The following is a 15,000-nucleotide window of genomic DNA, read 5'->3' as shown; positions in this document are numbered from 1 at the left end:
CATAACAATGTAATAAAATATAACAATGTAATAAAATATAACAATGTAATAAAATATAACAATGTAATAAAATATAACAATGTAATAAAATATAACAATGTAATAAAATATAACAATGTAATAAAATATTACAATGTAATAAAATATAACAATGTAATAAATAGTGCTATAGTTTTTTGAAGACTCTACTGTATTTTATTTAATTTTAAAAGGGTTTTTAATAGGGTATATTGCCATTTGATTGTTTTTGGTTTATTTGTGCTTTAAGTACCTATGTGGTTTAAATGGTCTTAGGGGAAAATTTATTAGAATATTTTGTTTGCACACTTTAGTTGTTTTAGTTTTGTTTCTGGAGTTTTTATTTGAATTTGAATTTATTGTGCTTAGTTTTTTTTTTTTTTTCTACCGGTGGTATGGTAAGTGATTTATTTAATTATTTTTATTTATATTGTGCAGTAGATCTACACTTTTTATATCATATCATCAAAAAATATCAGTGTTTTACAAATGTGGGGATGGTTGGGTTTTGGCTATTTGTAGTGAGTTCTTTTTTACTGCAGTATGGATTTGGCGTAAGTTGCGGGGTAAAGCATAAGTGGCGATGACCTTTGTCTGGCGGGATAATCTAGTTATAAGTGCTGATCCTCATCGAAACGCCAGTAATAATAGACACGACTCTGAGGAGATGTTTATTACTTAATCACTACACAAATTATGTTTACACATTGGCATAAATGTGTTTTTTTCCATTCTTAGGCCTTTCATTATTGTATGCATACTTTTTATTTTTGTAATCAATTTTTTGTTTTAAAAGTTTTTGTTTGGTGACATATTTTTTGTATATCTTCGTTAATATTAGTGTTTTTAAAACAACTTATTGTTTATTATTATTGTTAGTACTGTTTAGGTGCATTGTCTGTCTTATTTATATTTTAAATATTCCTCTATTAATCTTTATTTTTTGTCTTGACAACTGTCAAAATATGCTTTGTTTGAAAAATAACTCTCCTTTATTCTAATGCACTTCATTTCTTCCCTCAGGCATTCACTGCTCGTGTGTGACCATTTGGGGAATTTTATATATGCCAGAATTATATATATGCCAAAGTTTTTAAATATAAAATATAACAATGTAATAAAATATAACAATGTATTAAAATATAACAATTTAATAAAATATAACAATGTAATAAAAGTAGAAAAACAGAAACAAAAAACTAGAAGTCTTTAAAAGAATATAAGTTCAAAAAATGATCAAAATAACAGTTAAAAATTTTTATTTTATTTTTTTATTTCTATACTTAATCAGAATAATTTTTTTCTTTGGTACTCCATTAATTCATTAGAAAACAGATTTTTTTACTTTGGTACTCCATTAATTCATTAGAAAACAGATTTTTTTACTTTGGTACTCCATTAATTCATTAGAAAACAGATTTTTTTACTTTGGTACTCCATTAATTCATTAGAAAACAGATTTTTTTACTTTGGTACTCCATTAATTCATTAGAAAACAGATTTTTTTACTTTGGTACTCCATTAATTCATTAGAAAACAGATTTTTTTACTTTGGTACTCCATTAATTCATTAGAAAACAGATTTTTTTACTTTGGTACTCCATTAATTCATTAGAAAACAGATTTTTTTACTTTGGTACTCCATTAATTCATTAGAAAACAGATTTTTTTAAATTTCGACGCTTCTACACTTATATAATAAAGCTAATATATAAAAACAAAACAAAAACAACAAAAAACAAACTTTTAAAAAAAAACGTTTGATAAATGGGCAATTCCACGTAAAAGAGGAAAAAAAAAAAAAAATTCACGGCGACATATAATAACACAATTAAATTTATTTTCCAACTATTTAAGAATACTTTTAAGAAAAAATTTTTATTTAAAAAATCATTTTATCATACTATAACATACTTTTAAAGTTGTAAGGGTTATATGAGCATTTTTTGACGTTTATATATAGTCATGTTGTGAAGCGTTGAAAAAAGTTTCAGTATTGTTTTTTTAAATAACTATTACTTCTAAGATTGACTAAAAGGCAAAATCAAACATTATGCATAATATTTTTTACAAAAAAGGAAAGTACATGTTCCTAGATATTGAGCTGTACTAAATAGAGTTAATAAAACAAAAAAACAGGGAGCATAAATCAAATAAAACGATCCCAGTATTGAAGAATCATCATGGATAACCTTGATAATGTTATAAAATTCATATTTTTAACATAATTCAATTGGTTTTTATAGTCATTTATCTTTTTATATTTCATTCATTGCGTTATTTGTTGTTTTTCATTTTTGGCTTTTTCGTTACGACCGTCACAGTTACGACCGTCACAACATAAAACTTAATAAAATTCATGGAAAACTTTAAGCGAAAACTATGAAACTCACCATATAGTAAGTTCAATGTGTAGTTAAAGAACATACCAAAGGATTTTTTTTTTACTGTGTAGATGGCTGCATAAAAATTGACAAAGTTTATTTGTTTAGATTTGTCAAAAAGTAAGCATTATGACCGTCATGCTACATTAAGTTGATTTTTCAAATAAGTTGAACACTTGAATGATTTAACTTTTGCATACTAAATTATATAATAGTATTTAACATTTCTCGAAATTTTCATGTAAATACCATTCTTGGTTCATTTTTAATGGCTAAAAAAGGGGTCAAATGTTACGACCGTCACTTGCGTGGAATTGCCCAGATATATTTCAATAAGAAAATTTAAAGTAATGAAAACGACCGTCACTTGCGTGGAATTGCCCAGATATATTTCAATAAGAAAATTTAAATTAATGAAAAGCTCAATAAAACTCAAAGAAATTAAAATTAATAAAAAAGCATTTCAAGATGTTCAGTTAGTGTTTTAAGTTACTGCACAAATGCCTGGACAGCTACTTGATGTTTAACAGCCTTAAAAATCACTGTTATCTGAAATATCTAAGTAAGTTCTTGTAGTCAAAAACTATTTCTTTGATAGACCAATTGCTTCAAATGTTTTATGATATTTTAAAATACCACCTTCACTATATTAAATCACTATGGTTCTTTGTGGTGTTCTGATATTTTAATCTGTACCTTCACACTTACAATTAGTCATGATTGCACTTCATTTACTGTAAAAGCATACAACCTTGATGACTTGAAATCACCCTCTGTGCATTATAAAATTCACTATTAGTCATTATTGGTCACAAGCCTTTGCACTATGAAATCACATATAAAGCATACAGCAGTTTAATTTTTGTCCTTCCCTTAGCAAAGATCAAGTGAGTAACATCTTTAGGCAAAGAATGATTAAATTACTAGTGAGATACAATTGCTAATTTGTCAGAACTATACAGGAACACATTCTTTACAATGTGCTTTTATGGCTAATTTAACATTTAATTTGCATTTGTAGTTAAAGTTGTTTTTGTTTATTCATTTTTTTAAATTACTCATGCAGATATTTTGAACAAAATTTACAACACTTTTTTTGTTTAAGTAAAATATATTTTAAATATTATAAAATTTTCTGTATAAGAAAAATATATTTTGAAGGTTTTAATTGCATTATCAAGAGTAATTTTGCAAAAAAAAAAAAACAAAAAAAAAACACACAAAAAGCAGTATGTTTACCTAGATTTTTTATTTAATCATGTTGCTTTGGTTTTAAAAGTTGGTGCATATATATATGTATGTATGTATGTATGTATGTATGTATGTATGTATGTATGTATGTATGTATGTATGTATATTCATATATATATATATATATATATATATATATATATATATATATATATATATATATATATATATATATATATATATATAAATATATATATATATATGTGTATATATATATATACATATGTATATATATATATGTATATATATATATATATATATATATATATATATATGTATATATATATATACATATATATATATATATATATATATATATATATATATATACATATATATATATATATATATATATATATATATATATATATATATATATATATATATATATATATATATATATATATATATACACACACACACTTTTATATATGTATAGGAGACTATCTAGATAGTTTACTTGCTGAGTATGCTGAAATTATACAATAGGAGGTAATAAATAATTGTAAACCAAACTAATAAAGATATCAATGAAGTTTATAACCAGAGAATGTTGAACTTTTCACTCTTTGATCAGTGGAATTTTTTTTGGACTGCTTTTTTTTTATTAATCTAAAAACTTTAAAAAACTGTAAAATTTATAAGTAGTTACAAAAACATCTTGTTGTTATAGTTATGATACATATGTTGATATCAATTGTCAGGATGTTAGCCAGTACAATCAATCAATCAATCAAAATTTATTGACAGACTCAAGGCCCAATATAATAAATGGCAATCACATATACTGCAGAATTCCCAATGAATTTAAAATACCCAAAACTTGATGACCTTATTGTTGTAGTTATAATATATATGTTGATATTAATGATACACATTATTACAACAACAAGATATTTTTTCTATGCACTCAATGCAATCTAAAACTAGTATGAGGTTGTCCACAAATCACATCACTCTTTAAGGGGAGGGAGGAGGGGAAGGCGATTTTGTGACGATATGTTACAAGGAGGGGGTCTCAATTTTGTGACGAAAGCTTTTTTTTTTTTTAGTTTTATATCTAGAGAAGACTTTTTTTTAATTAAAAGAGTATCGGACCAAACCAAAACCTTCAGTTGATGTATCTACATGTTGGTTGTAAAATCAACAAGCTATGGAAGGTGGAGGATTACTTATTTGGGGGTGTTCGGTTATTTTGGAAAAGGGACAATTGGCTATTACTACTAAATTAAATTCTGAAGGATATAAAAATATGTTGGATAATCATTGAAATGATATTTTACAAAAATTTGGACTCAAATTTTATTTTCCAGTAAGATAATGCTCCAATTCATAGAGAAAAGTCAATTGTCCAATGGTTCACTAGTAAGAAAATTCAGAGCATCTTAACAAGATGTGTTTATGTAGAAGAGAAATAATATTAAAATGTCACTAATCACCCATGTCATATTTAAAAATCCACAGAAAAAAAGGAATTTATTTTTCTTAAATTTGTCTTGATTAGCTTTAAGTTCATAGCTTTCTCAAATTTTTAAGAAACCTTTTTTTATTTTTTGTATGGGTATCGACTAAAAAAGTATAAACTAAAAAAATAAATATACAGCAAAAATATATATTTAAATTTGCATTTCTGAAAAACTTTTTGTAAAACTGGAAAAACTATAAGTTGAAAAAAATATGTGGAATTCTGGATTTATAAAAAAATATTCCTGAAATGTGAGTGAATTGAAAAACATATCGTTTTCTGATCTCAGAGGATATGAAAGTATTGCCAAATGGAATATTTAAGGTTATTTAGAATTTTGACAATAAAACAAATTATTGTTAACGAATACAACCCATCACCAAATGTTGAATAAAATTGAAATAAGGTTATAATTTCCATTACTTTTTTAAAATTTTCAAATCAATAGACCAGACTGTATTACAAATAAAACCAGACTGTATTACAAATGAAACCAGACTGTATTACAAATAAAACCAAACTGTATACAAATGAAAGGTAACTTTAAAATCACTAAATAATAGAAATGGTGTAATACTATTATGATGCACATATTATTAGATTGATATAGAATTTTACTATAAATTATAATATATACAATTTATGTATAAAAATTGTATATATTATAACAAAGTTAAAAATAATCATAGATATTAACACAAATATAAATGCATCATAATAATTTAACAACTTCTTAACTAATAACATCTAATATTTAGACGCTATTATTATAAATCATAGTAATAAAGCATCTTGTATTATAATATCATAATATTATTGTTATTTTTTTGTATAATATGATCAATTTATTGTCTTATAATTGTAATATAACAGCATAAAATAGGACCTTAACATATTTAAATCATATGCATTATGATGTGATATTATAAATAAATATTGGTACATCTTTATGACAAGCATTAAGATGTTATATTAATAAACAACTTGAGCTTAAAGTATTTTGTATTAAGATGTTATTATATTATTAATATAACAAAAAATCTTATATAAAATAATAGTTGTTATATAAAATAAGATATTAAAGTATATTATATGTTATTTAGAGTATGAAGTATTATATATTCTAAAAGATGTTATGTTGTTATGATGTAGTTATGATTTGGTAATATATATATATATATATATATATATATATATATATATATATATATATATATATATATATTATTATTATTATGAAATTATCATATTGACAAAATAACAACTATATCTTTATAAATATTAACAATACACTGTATGTATTAATAAAAAAGCAACTATATCTTTATAAATATTCTATTCACAGTTTTTTGTTAAATGGTACATGTCTCATTAAGTTTAATGATCATACTTCATTTAGTTGTTTTAATAGCTTTATTTAGTTTTAGTTTAAATGGAACTTTAGTTAATTTGGTCAAGATCAAATCTAGCGTTAAGCTCAATATGTCGCTTTAAACGATTACTATAATGTAGAATGTGTTCAAAAATTTCATTTGTATAAAAACAAATAGAGGTAGTCAACACATCAACAATGATTTGTAACCAATCATGTTGAGGAGCAACCCAATTTCTTTGGATTCAAAAATGCTAATATCAATGAGGCTTTTTTCAAAGTAACTGGGAGTTTTCAAAGAGTAATTAGTAAAAATTACTTGTCAATTCAAAAAAAAATTAGTAACAAAAAAAGAGTAATCTTTTGGTTATTAATTGTTTAATATGATTGTTGTTAATTGACTGTTACAAATGAAGTTTGAAAGAGTTGATTTATCGACGTCTTACTTAAGAATAGCTTTTTTCCTTTTTCAGAGATATTGTCAAAAGGTATCCTTGATAAAAGTTTTTATTTTTTCTATTTCTTAAATAAAAAAGATTGCGGAATGTAATCCTAACGCAGATTTCCTTTTTGTCTTGATTACACCATTCAATCAGCCAACTACACCAGAAAAAATATATTTCACTAAGTCTCACCTTCAGGTAGATAGTGATGTGGAGCAATCCTTTGATTTTCTCAAATACCGTTGGAGGTCACAAGAGAGGTGGAGCACTTCAGTGCTCCAAACATATGCTCACCCAAAGTATATATTGCAAAATATATATTGTGTGTAATTTGCTGAAAAACCCTTACAATGGCTTAGGGTTAGAAATTCCAGATGACATAAATTTTGAGGACAGCGATGAAGATGATGTACACTATGTTCAGGCTGAATTAACAAAGGTCAACCCTTTTGACTTGGCATTGAACAAAGTACTCTAATTAAAACTTTGTTTTTAAATTGAAGGCAATAATATATTTTTGAATGTTACATGGATTTTTTTTAATTTTTTATTTATGACTTGTCTAAGCATTTTGCAAACTCCAAACTTATGCTCATGCTAATGTCAAATTAGTAAACGAATTTTAAATTACTTGTATTTAAAAAAAATGCTATTTACTTGATATTTTGGATTGAAAAAAATGAAAGTTTGTTTAGTTTTTATCAATTGTATATTAAACAATTGTCAAAATTTATCTGCCTCTTTGTAGAATAATCAGTTCTAAACCCCTCTCTATCTCTTTTCTACTTAAAATTATTTTCCTAGCTTTTGTAGTAATATTTTTTACTAAATAAATGTTCAATAAAGAATTTTTATAGCAGAGTCTTATAAAAATATTATTGTCATTTTATTAGATTGTAAAAAATACTAATTAGTAATAATCCCTAATTTAAATTAGTTAGAAGTTTATGAATTCAATATTAGAAAAGTTTGTTTTATATAATTACGAAAACTTGGTTCATTCAAAAAAAAAAATCAACTTGGTTGTTTTCTTGCGTAAGTTTTTGCTTAAGTTCAGCGCAACTCATCCGCAACCCTAACCTTATGGAAATGCTGCGAAACATTGGTGAATACAAAAAAAAACATGAACTTACGATTTCCGTAACCTTAGTTGAGCTGTGCAAAAGTTATGAAAATTTGGTGAATACGCACCCAGGATAGTTAGGCAAAGTTGTTGTGAAACTTTAGATTTATGCAGCCTAATAAAACAAGATTGATGACTGAGGTATTATATATTCTGACAACTTAAATGACCAAGCTTACACCCAATATATTAACAGTGGATGCAAAGGAAAAGTAGAATGATACTACTTTTTTCATAGTTTTATGTATATCCCCTGATTCCAAAAGAGTAGAATAGCAGCCTCTGCTTCAAGATTCAACTTGGAGGCATTAAAAGACTCTTATGAGCTAAAGAAATTCTTTTACTCTAAGAAGTATCAAAATCATCACTTGGTATTTGGGTCACTACTCTAGTAACTAGTCTCTTTTTCATTAAAATCTTGAGCTTTTGTGGGTAGACTATGTCAGAGATATACTGACATAGTCTACCCACAAAAGCTCAAGATTTGGACAGTTACTTGATTCTAACCTTGTTGGCTTGAAAAGCTAAGCTAAGCTTTTTGGTATTGTTGGTATGTTTAAAGAAGATGTTGATGAAGATGTTGATGAGCGGGTTAAGAAAGATTCTGGCTGCTGGAATGATTTTAAGATTTGTTCAGTTCAAGGAGAATGTGATGCTTGTTGCAAGAGAAAAGAATAAGAAGATGCCTGCTAATATTACCAAAATAATTAGTTGAGATATATTGTCTCTAAAACAATGATTTTTATTATTTGAATAAATAAATTTTTTTAGTAGAATGTAAACTTTTTTTCCTGAGAATATTAAATTTTCAATATTATATGTTATTGATATAAACATTTTTATTAAATACTATTTTCCATAAAAAGCATTAAAAAATGCAAACAATCAAATTTGACCTAATCCTGTTGCACATAAACTTGGAATCTGAAACTTTAAATATGATAATTTTTATGTAATTGTGACATGTGATAGAATTTTTACGTAATAGCTAAGTATAGAGTTCCTAAACTTTGAATTTTAACAAAATCTAGGAACAATACAATATAACACAGGTTATTGGTTAACACTACATTAAAACAGATGATTAAAGATGTTACTTCACTACTTATTATAATTGTTTTAGCATTTAAAATGGGAGTTGATTACTTTATAAAATATTTTAATTTTTAAAATTGCTTCAATAGTTTATTTTTGGAGGGAATAGTTTATTTTTGGAGGAAATAGAGTAAAGAAAGAATGCAATAATTTATTTTTGGAGGGATTAGAGTAAAGGAAAAAAAGAATAGAGTGAAGGACAGAGGGATTAGAGTGATGGAAGGAGGGAACAGCATGAAGGAAGGAAAAATTAGAGTGAAGGAAAGAGAGAAGGAATAGAGTAAAGGAAGGAGAGAATAATTTATTTTTAAAGAATAGAATGAAGGAAGGAGGGAACAGAGTGAAGGAAAGGGGGAATAGACTGAAGCAAGGAGGGAATAGAGTGAAGGAAGATGAGAATAAAGGTCTAATTATTTAAAAATAAAGATTAAATAATTAGACTTCTAGAGAAGATCTTCAATACTTTTTTTCAAACTTTAAATTTAAACAAAAGATTACCTGATATAGAATAATAAAATATTATTGTTAAAATTTGCTTTTATGTATCAATAAGTAGAAATTAGTCAGCATACATTGCATATAAAACCGTACCCTGCTGTAGTTTGAGTGACCCATGTTAAGTAGAGAGCTTCATTAAATCCACTAAAAAATGAAGTAGAAAAAGACTTTGCTTTTGAAAATAAATTCTAAAAAAATAAAAAAGTAATCATTATAACAAACTATATTTTAAAATCAAAATATGGCCAGTTTCAAGAATTTGAATTATTATTTCAGCAATTTTTTTGCATAAAGTAATTCTTTTTTTTGTTGTTGTGGTTATTGAGGTGGTCAAGAAGTCCTTGCAGTCTTATCACAGAGCACCATGTGGTATATTGTAATAATCCTACACTTTGATAACAATAGTATGAGATTTGTAAAAGACATAATAATATATTACTATAAAATGTTTTTTAATACATAGCTAATTAGTTTTTTATTTTTGTTTATTTTAAACAAGTAATACTCACCATGTACCATAAAACTGCTGCAACTAGTATAATCAAGAGAATGTTACATAAAAACAATCGCCATAATATGAAAATCATCTTTATCAAGTCAAAAATAACTTTGTTTACAGATGGCTTCTTTGTTATCATGACCACACCAGGATGTTGTATTAATGGAACATAAGGATGATTCATAATGTGTGGCAAATCAACTGACCCATGTATGGGAAATGAAATATCAGTAAAAGAACCAATTTCCTTGATGACATTAGCAAAAGAACTTTTCATTGAAAATGTTCCATGAGTGTTTCGAACTTGTTCAATGGATGAGTTATAAATACCTGAAGGTCTGTAACACATTCCACATGCATAGTTTATTAATTTATTAAGAATTTGTGGAAAGACTCCAACAACAGCATTGCTTTTATCCAAAGTTACATAAGGTGATAGCATAAAAAAATTACTTGAGACTTTTTCTGGGCAACGACATGTATCTGTAAATAAATAATAAAAAATATAAATAGTAATTGAAATAATAAAATTAACAAATACATAAATTACACATTTAACCATCACATAAAACCTTTTTATTTAAACACATATTTTAAAATCTTTGTAGATAGCCTTATAATATGTTTTACATTTCATAATAATCTTTGTAGATAGCCTTATAATATGTTTTATATTTCATAATAATCAAGCTTGAAAAACTAAAAATAACTTTATAATTGTTATATGAAAGATTGACATACTAACCTAAAATTATTTTCAAATTATTTCACAATGTATGCAGTAGCTGGAACTAATTTTCAAGAACTAAATTTCTAGCATAAAATAATACTCAAAAATTATACTTTTTTTTAACAAAATCTAAAAAATCAAAGTTTTTAATTATCTTTAAATAATCAACCCTTGGAAATAGGAAAAATGCAGTCGGCAACAATTTGCCAACCTCAATTTTTTAACGGGCATGAAGTGTTAAAAAGTTCTTTTGCTGACATGGTCCTAACCCAATCTTATTAAAAGCACATATGATCACAATGTATGCAGTAGCTGGAACTAATTTTTCAAGAACTAAATTTCTAGCATAAAATAATACTCAAAAATTATACTTTTTTTTAACAAAATCTAAAAAATCAAAGTTTTTAATTATCTTTAAATAATCAACCCTTGGAAATATTAAAAATGCAGTCGGCAATAATTTGCCAACCTCAATTTTTTAGAGATTGACATCAGGTTGGAAAAAAAAATTGATACAAAGATCTACGATAAAACATAAAAATGAGGTCGGCAAATTTTTGCTGACCTCAAACACTTTTAGGTTAGCATTGCTGAATGCTAACCCTAATTCCAAGGGCTAAATAATTAAACTTTATCTGAAAAAACTTTTAAATAACTTAAAAGTTTTAAGATTACAATGACTTTTTTTTTGTAACATTGTTTCTAGTAACATTTAATAATTTAGAACAACTATTAGAATACATGTGAATCTAACACATTATACTTGTGAATCTAAAACACTATACTTGTGAATCTAACACAATATTTGTGAATCTAAATTTATAAAAAATAATTAAAAAATAGTACAGGATTAAAGATGAAACCTTGTAGTACCCTAGAAGTCACTGGAAATGAAGAAGATTATTTCAAGCACAACTTTAAAACTTGTTGTTAGAAAGGAATAACTCAACGGATCTCAAAAACTTTCCCTGCTGTTTCCCTGTTTGATCTCAAAAACTTTTTTGTTTATATGTTATTATAAGAACACTTTTGTAAGACTGTGACAAGAATGTTGTCTAGACCAGATGCAGTAGAAGTTTAAGGAATAATTTAAGCAGCAGAAGCATGAGTGATTTGAATAACAATGAGATTTTTTTGTGGTGATGAGAAGAGTGGTCATTAGATTTAATACAAATATATATAAACAAATGAGTTAGAGGAAAAGTTTTTTGTTAATAGTTCAGCTTTATTATTAAGGAGTGATAATAAGATAAGACCTATGTATTAGAGATGGAATGTCAGACATGATTTTGTTAAAAACCCTTATTAAAATTTTTCCAGTCTCTTGAGCCTAACTTCTGAAATAAAATATGCAATTTGGTTAACTGAGGATAATGAACAACCCTGTTTTCTTTCATAGATTTCTTGCAATAAAAAATTGATAAAAAGTTTACTTTACAAATACTTTTACATTTATTAGTTACTACCATTTATTACTAAGTAAACTTCGAACTTCTTTAGTTACTTTTTAAAATTAAACCATTTGAAAGTTAACTGCTGGGTATAATACTTTCACAAACTTTAAGCACAAAAAATTATTTCAAAAATTTTTTAAATTTTAAAATGACTATAAATTTTTAGACAATTTATTTTTGAATCAGAAGTATTATATGTGTCTTTTAATTCTTTTTTATTATGGTGATAAATAATTACAATAATTAGATAGATTACAAATATTATATTTATTGTATAATACTTATTATTTTATATTTGTATCTATTATATTATTATTAAAATAGCATAAATATAAATTATTACCAGCACTTATTTCAGCTGAAGGGCTAACTCCTGCATCTGTTTCAGCCCTAACCTCGATAAAATATGTGGTAAAAGATTCAAGTTGTGTTAAATTAAAATCAAAAAATCTCGGATGCACATTGATAGTTTTTGAAGTTGTTTGAAATCCATAAACAACCTTTTTATAAACAATTTGGAATGAAATCAAATCACCATAAATTTTGTTTAAAGGAGGAGGATTCCAGTGCAAAAGAAGCGTGTCATGCATTTTCAACTTATTAACAGTCAAATTAACTGGTGCTTCGGAAGGAGCTAAAAACAAAAATGTATTACATGTTGAATTGAATAGTACGAAAGAAAAGTGCTTTATAAATTCAAAACACTCTGCAGAATAAAGTATAAACAGAATAAATGAAAAAAAATTCAAAACTAACGAGTATGAAGTGTTAAAAAGTTCTTTTGCTGACATGGTCCTAACCCAATCTTATTGAAAGCACATATGATCACAATGTATGCAGTAGCGGGAACTAAATTTTCAAGAGCTAAATTTCTAGAAGAAAATGAGGTAATTGTACTGTTTTTATACATATTGTCATGGTAATATGAGACATTGTATCCAAGCGGAATGCCATTCATAAGTGAACGTGGAGCACCTTCCCATAAAACAATTACAGAAAAAGGACTTATGCTTTCAACTTGTATATTTGAAACTAATGCATCTGGCACTGTAAAAAACAGAAAAAATAACTTTAATTAAAAAATTCATATATATATATATGTATGTGTACATATACATATATATATATATATATATATATACACATACGTACACATATATATTAAGCCACCGTCTAAACACACTTTTTTTTTCAAAACACATTGGCTCACTTTGAGATTAATGTGACCCATAAATATAGACATAAATCCAAAAAAATTAGACAATTTGGAGTTATAATCATTTTGGGAAATTACTTTGAAGTTTTCATATATTTGTGCTTTTTCTCAAATTTTAAGGAGTTGAGTATTTTCCAAAATACTTAGTTATGAAGCAATTTTCAAGTTTTCCTGTCAAATTTTCACAGAAATCTCTTTAAAATTGGCTGTATTTGAATAGAGTTGGGGCCAGGGTTGTAAAAAAATGGTGTATGACACACCTTTCCCCTAAACAATCAATTTCATTAAAACCAGTCAGCAAAATGCAAATGGACTGGTAAAAAAAATGCACTGGTTAAAAAAATTAACATACTTATTTAACAACTATTCTCACTGATTCTGGTTGGAGTGTTTTGGCATACACAGGTACATATATATTTAACCCAGCAACTTTAACGGTTTTTGTTTAAAATTTTTTTTTTTAAATTAACTCTTTTTCTAAAAAAATATCTAACATTCTTTAAATTAAAACTTTTTCAGAATTTAGAAGTGTCAGATATGAATTTTACAGCTCTTTCTACTAATTGGGAATTGTTTGGCAGATCAGTAAGAGAGAGTTTATTACCAGTTTGAATAGCTTGTAGTAACTCATTTGAAGAAACAAAAACTCAAAGGCTCAACCTTTATAGAAGAAACCTCAATTAAGTCGGTCCAAACATCAGCTTTGAAAAGCAAGGGCTTAACTGCCATAGCTTTGATTTTAAGCCTAAAATTTGAATCGATTTTCCTGGATACCTAATTTATTTGTTAATTTCATAAACTGATTCATAAAGGAATTTTTGTCTTTTTTTCTATCTACACCAATTACTTTTAATTGTTAAACTTCTTGACGGTGCATAGTATCAATTGAATTAGCCACTCTTGTTTTTTCACAAATTGCCCTATATTTAATTATTACACAGTTAATTTTTTTTTTTTTTAATTTCTATTCACCTCCCCAAAGCCATAAAGGCATAGGTGTGGTTACAACCCTCTCTCAACTCCAAAAAAACGAATTTTGAAGAACAAGGCTGCTGCATAGAACAAGTTGAGCGCGGTACTACCAGGGACGTGGTGGGGATTGAACATGGAACTTCTCGCTAATGAGGCAAGCGTTCTACCATTACCTTTCTACCGTATTAATTAACGCATTCGTTAACATTGCTAACTTAATTTCTCTGACCTAATTTACCTTACAGTCTCTTTTTTCTCTCTAATAAACAATTTGACAACCCTTGTTGCCACTGCTTTAATTTAAAGTGACAAGTCCTTTTACTTAATCTATCATTTTTGTGAAGTGTAAATGCATAATTAAAAAAATTCCATGTATTGGTAAAATTCCATGTATTGGTAAAAAAAATTCCATGTATTACTTTTTTTACTTTTCTCACAGAGACAAACTGTTTCATTGTGTACTCACTTTTCTCAACATCA

General features: G+C 26.1%; 1 protein-coding gene across 4 annotated transcripts in view; it reads right to left on the bottom strand.

The window, feature by feature from the left end:
• Positions 1 to 15,000, bottom strand: part of LOC100211324 (uncharacterized) — a 75,668-nt gene that overhangs the window by 10,027 nt on the left and 50,641 nt on the right. For all 4 annotated transcript variants that reach the window (XM_065816190.1, XM_065816192.1, XM_065816191.1 and 1 more), the window contains 4 exons: positions 13,089 to 13,379; positions 12,676 to 12,966; positions 10,159 to 10,631; positions 9,743 to 9,837 (listed from right to left, as the gene is read on the bottom strand). In XM_065816190.1, the coding sequence (XP_065672262.1) occupies positions 9,743 to 9,837; positions 10,159 to 10,631; positions 12,676 to 12,966; positions 13,089 to 13,379 (1,150 nt within the window). The remainder of the gene's footprint in view (positions 1 to 9,742; positions 9,838 to 10,158; positions 10,632 to 12,675; positions 12,967 to 13,088; positions 13,380 to 15,000) is intronic.

This window comes from Hydra vulgaris, chromosome 13 (assembly GCF_038396675.1).
Source record: "Hydra vulgaris chromosome 13, alternate assembly HydraT2T_AEP".
Classification (NCBI taxonomy): domain Eukaryota; kingdom Metazoa; phylum Cnidaria; class Hydrozoa; order Anthoathecata; family Hydridae; genus Hydra; species Hydra vulgaris.
The sequence above is the reverse complement of the archived record's forward strand: the minus strand, read 5'-3'. Positions and strand labels throughout refer to the sequence as shown.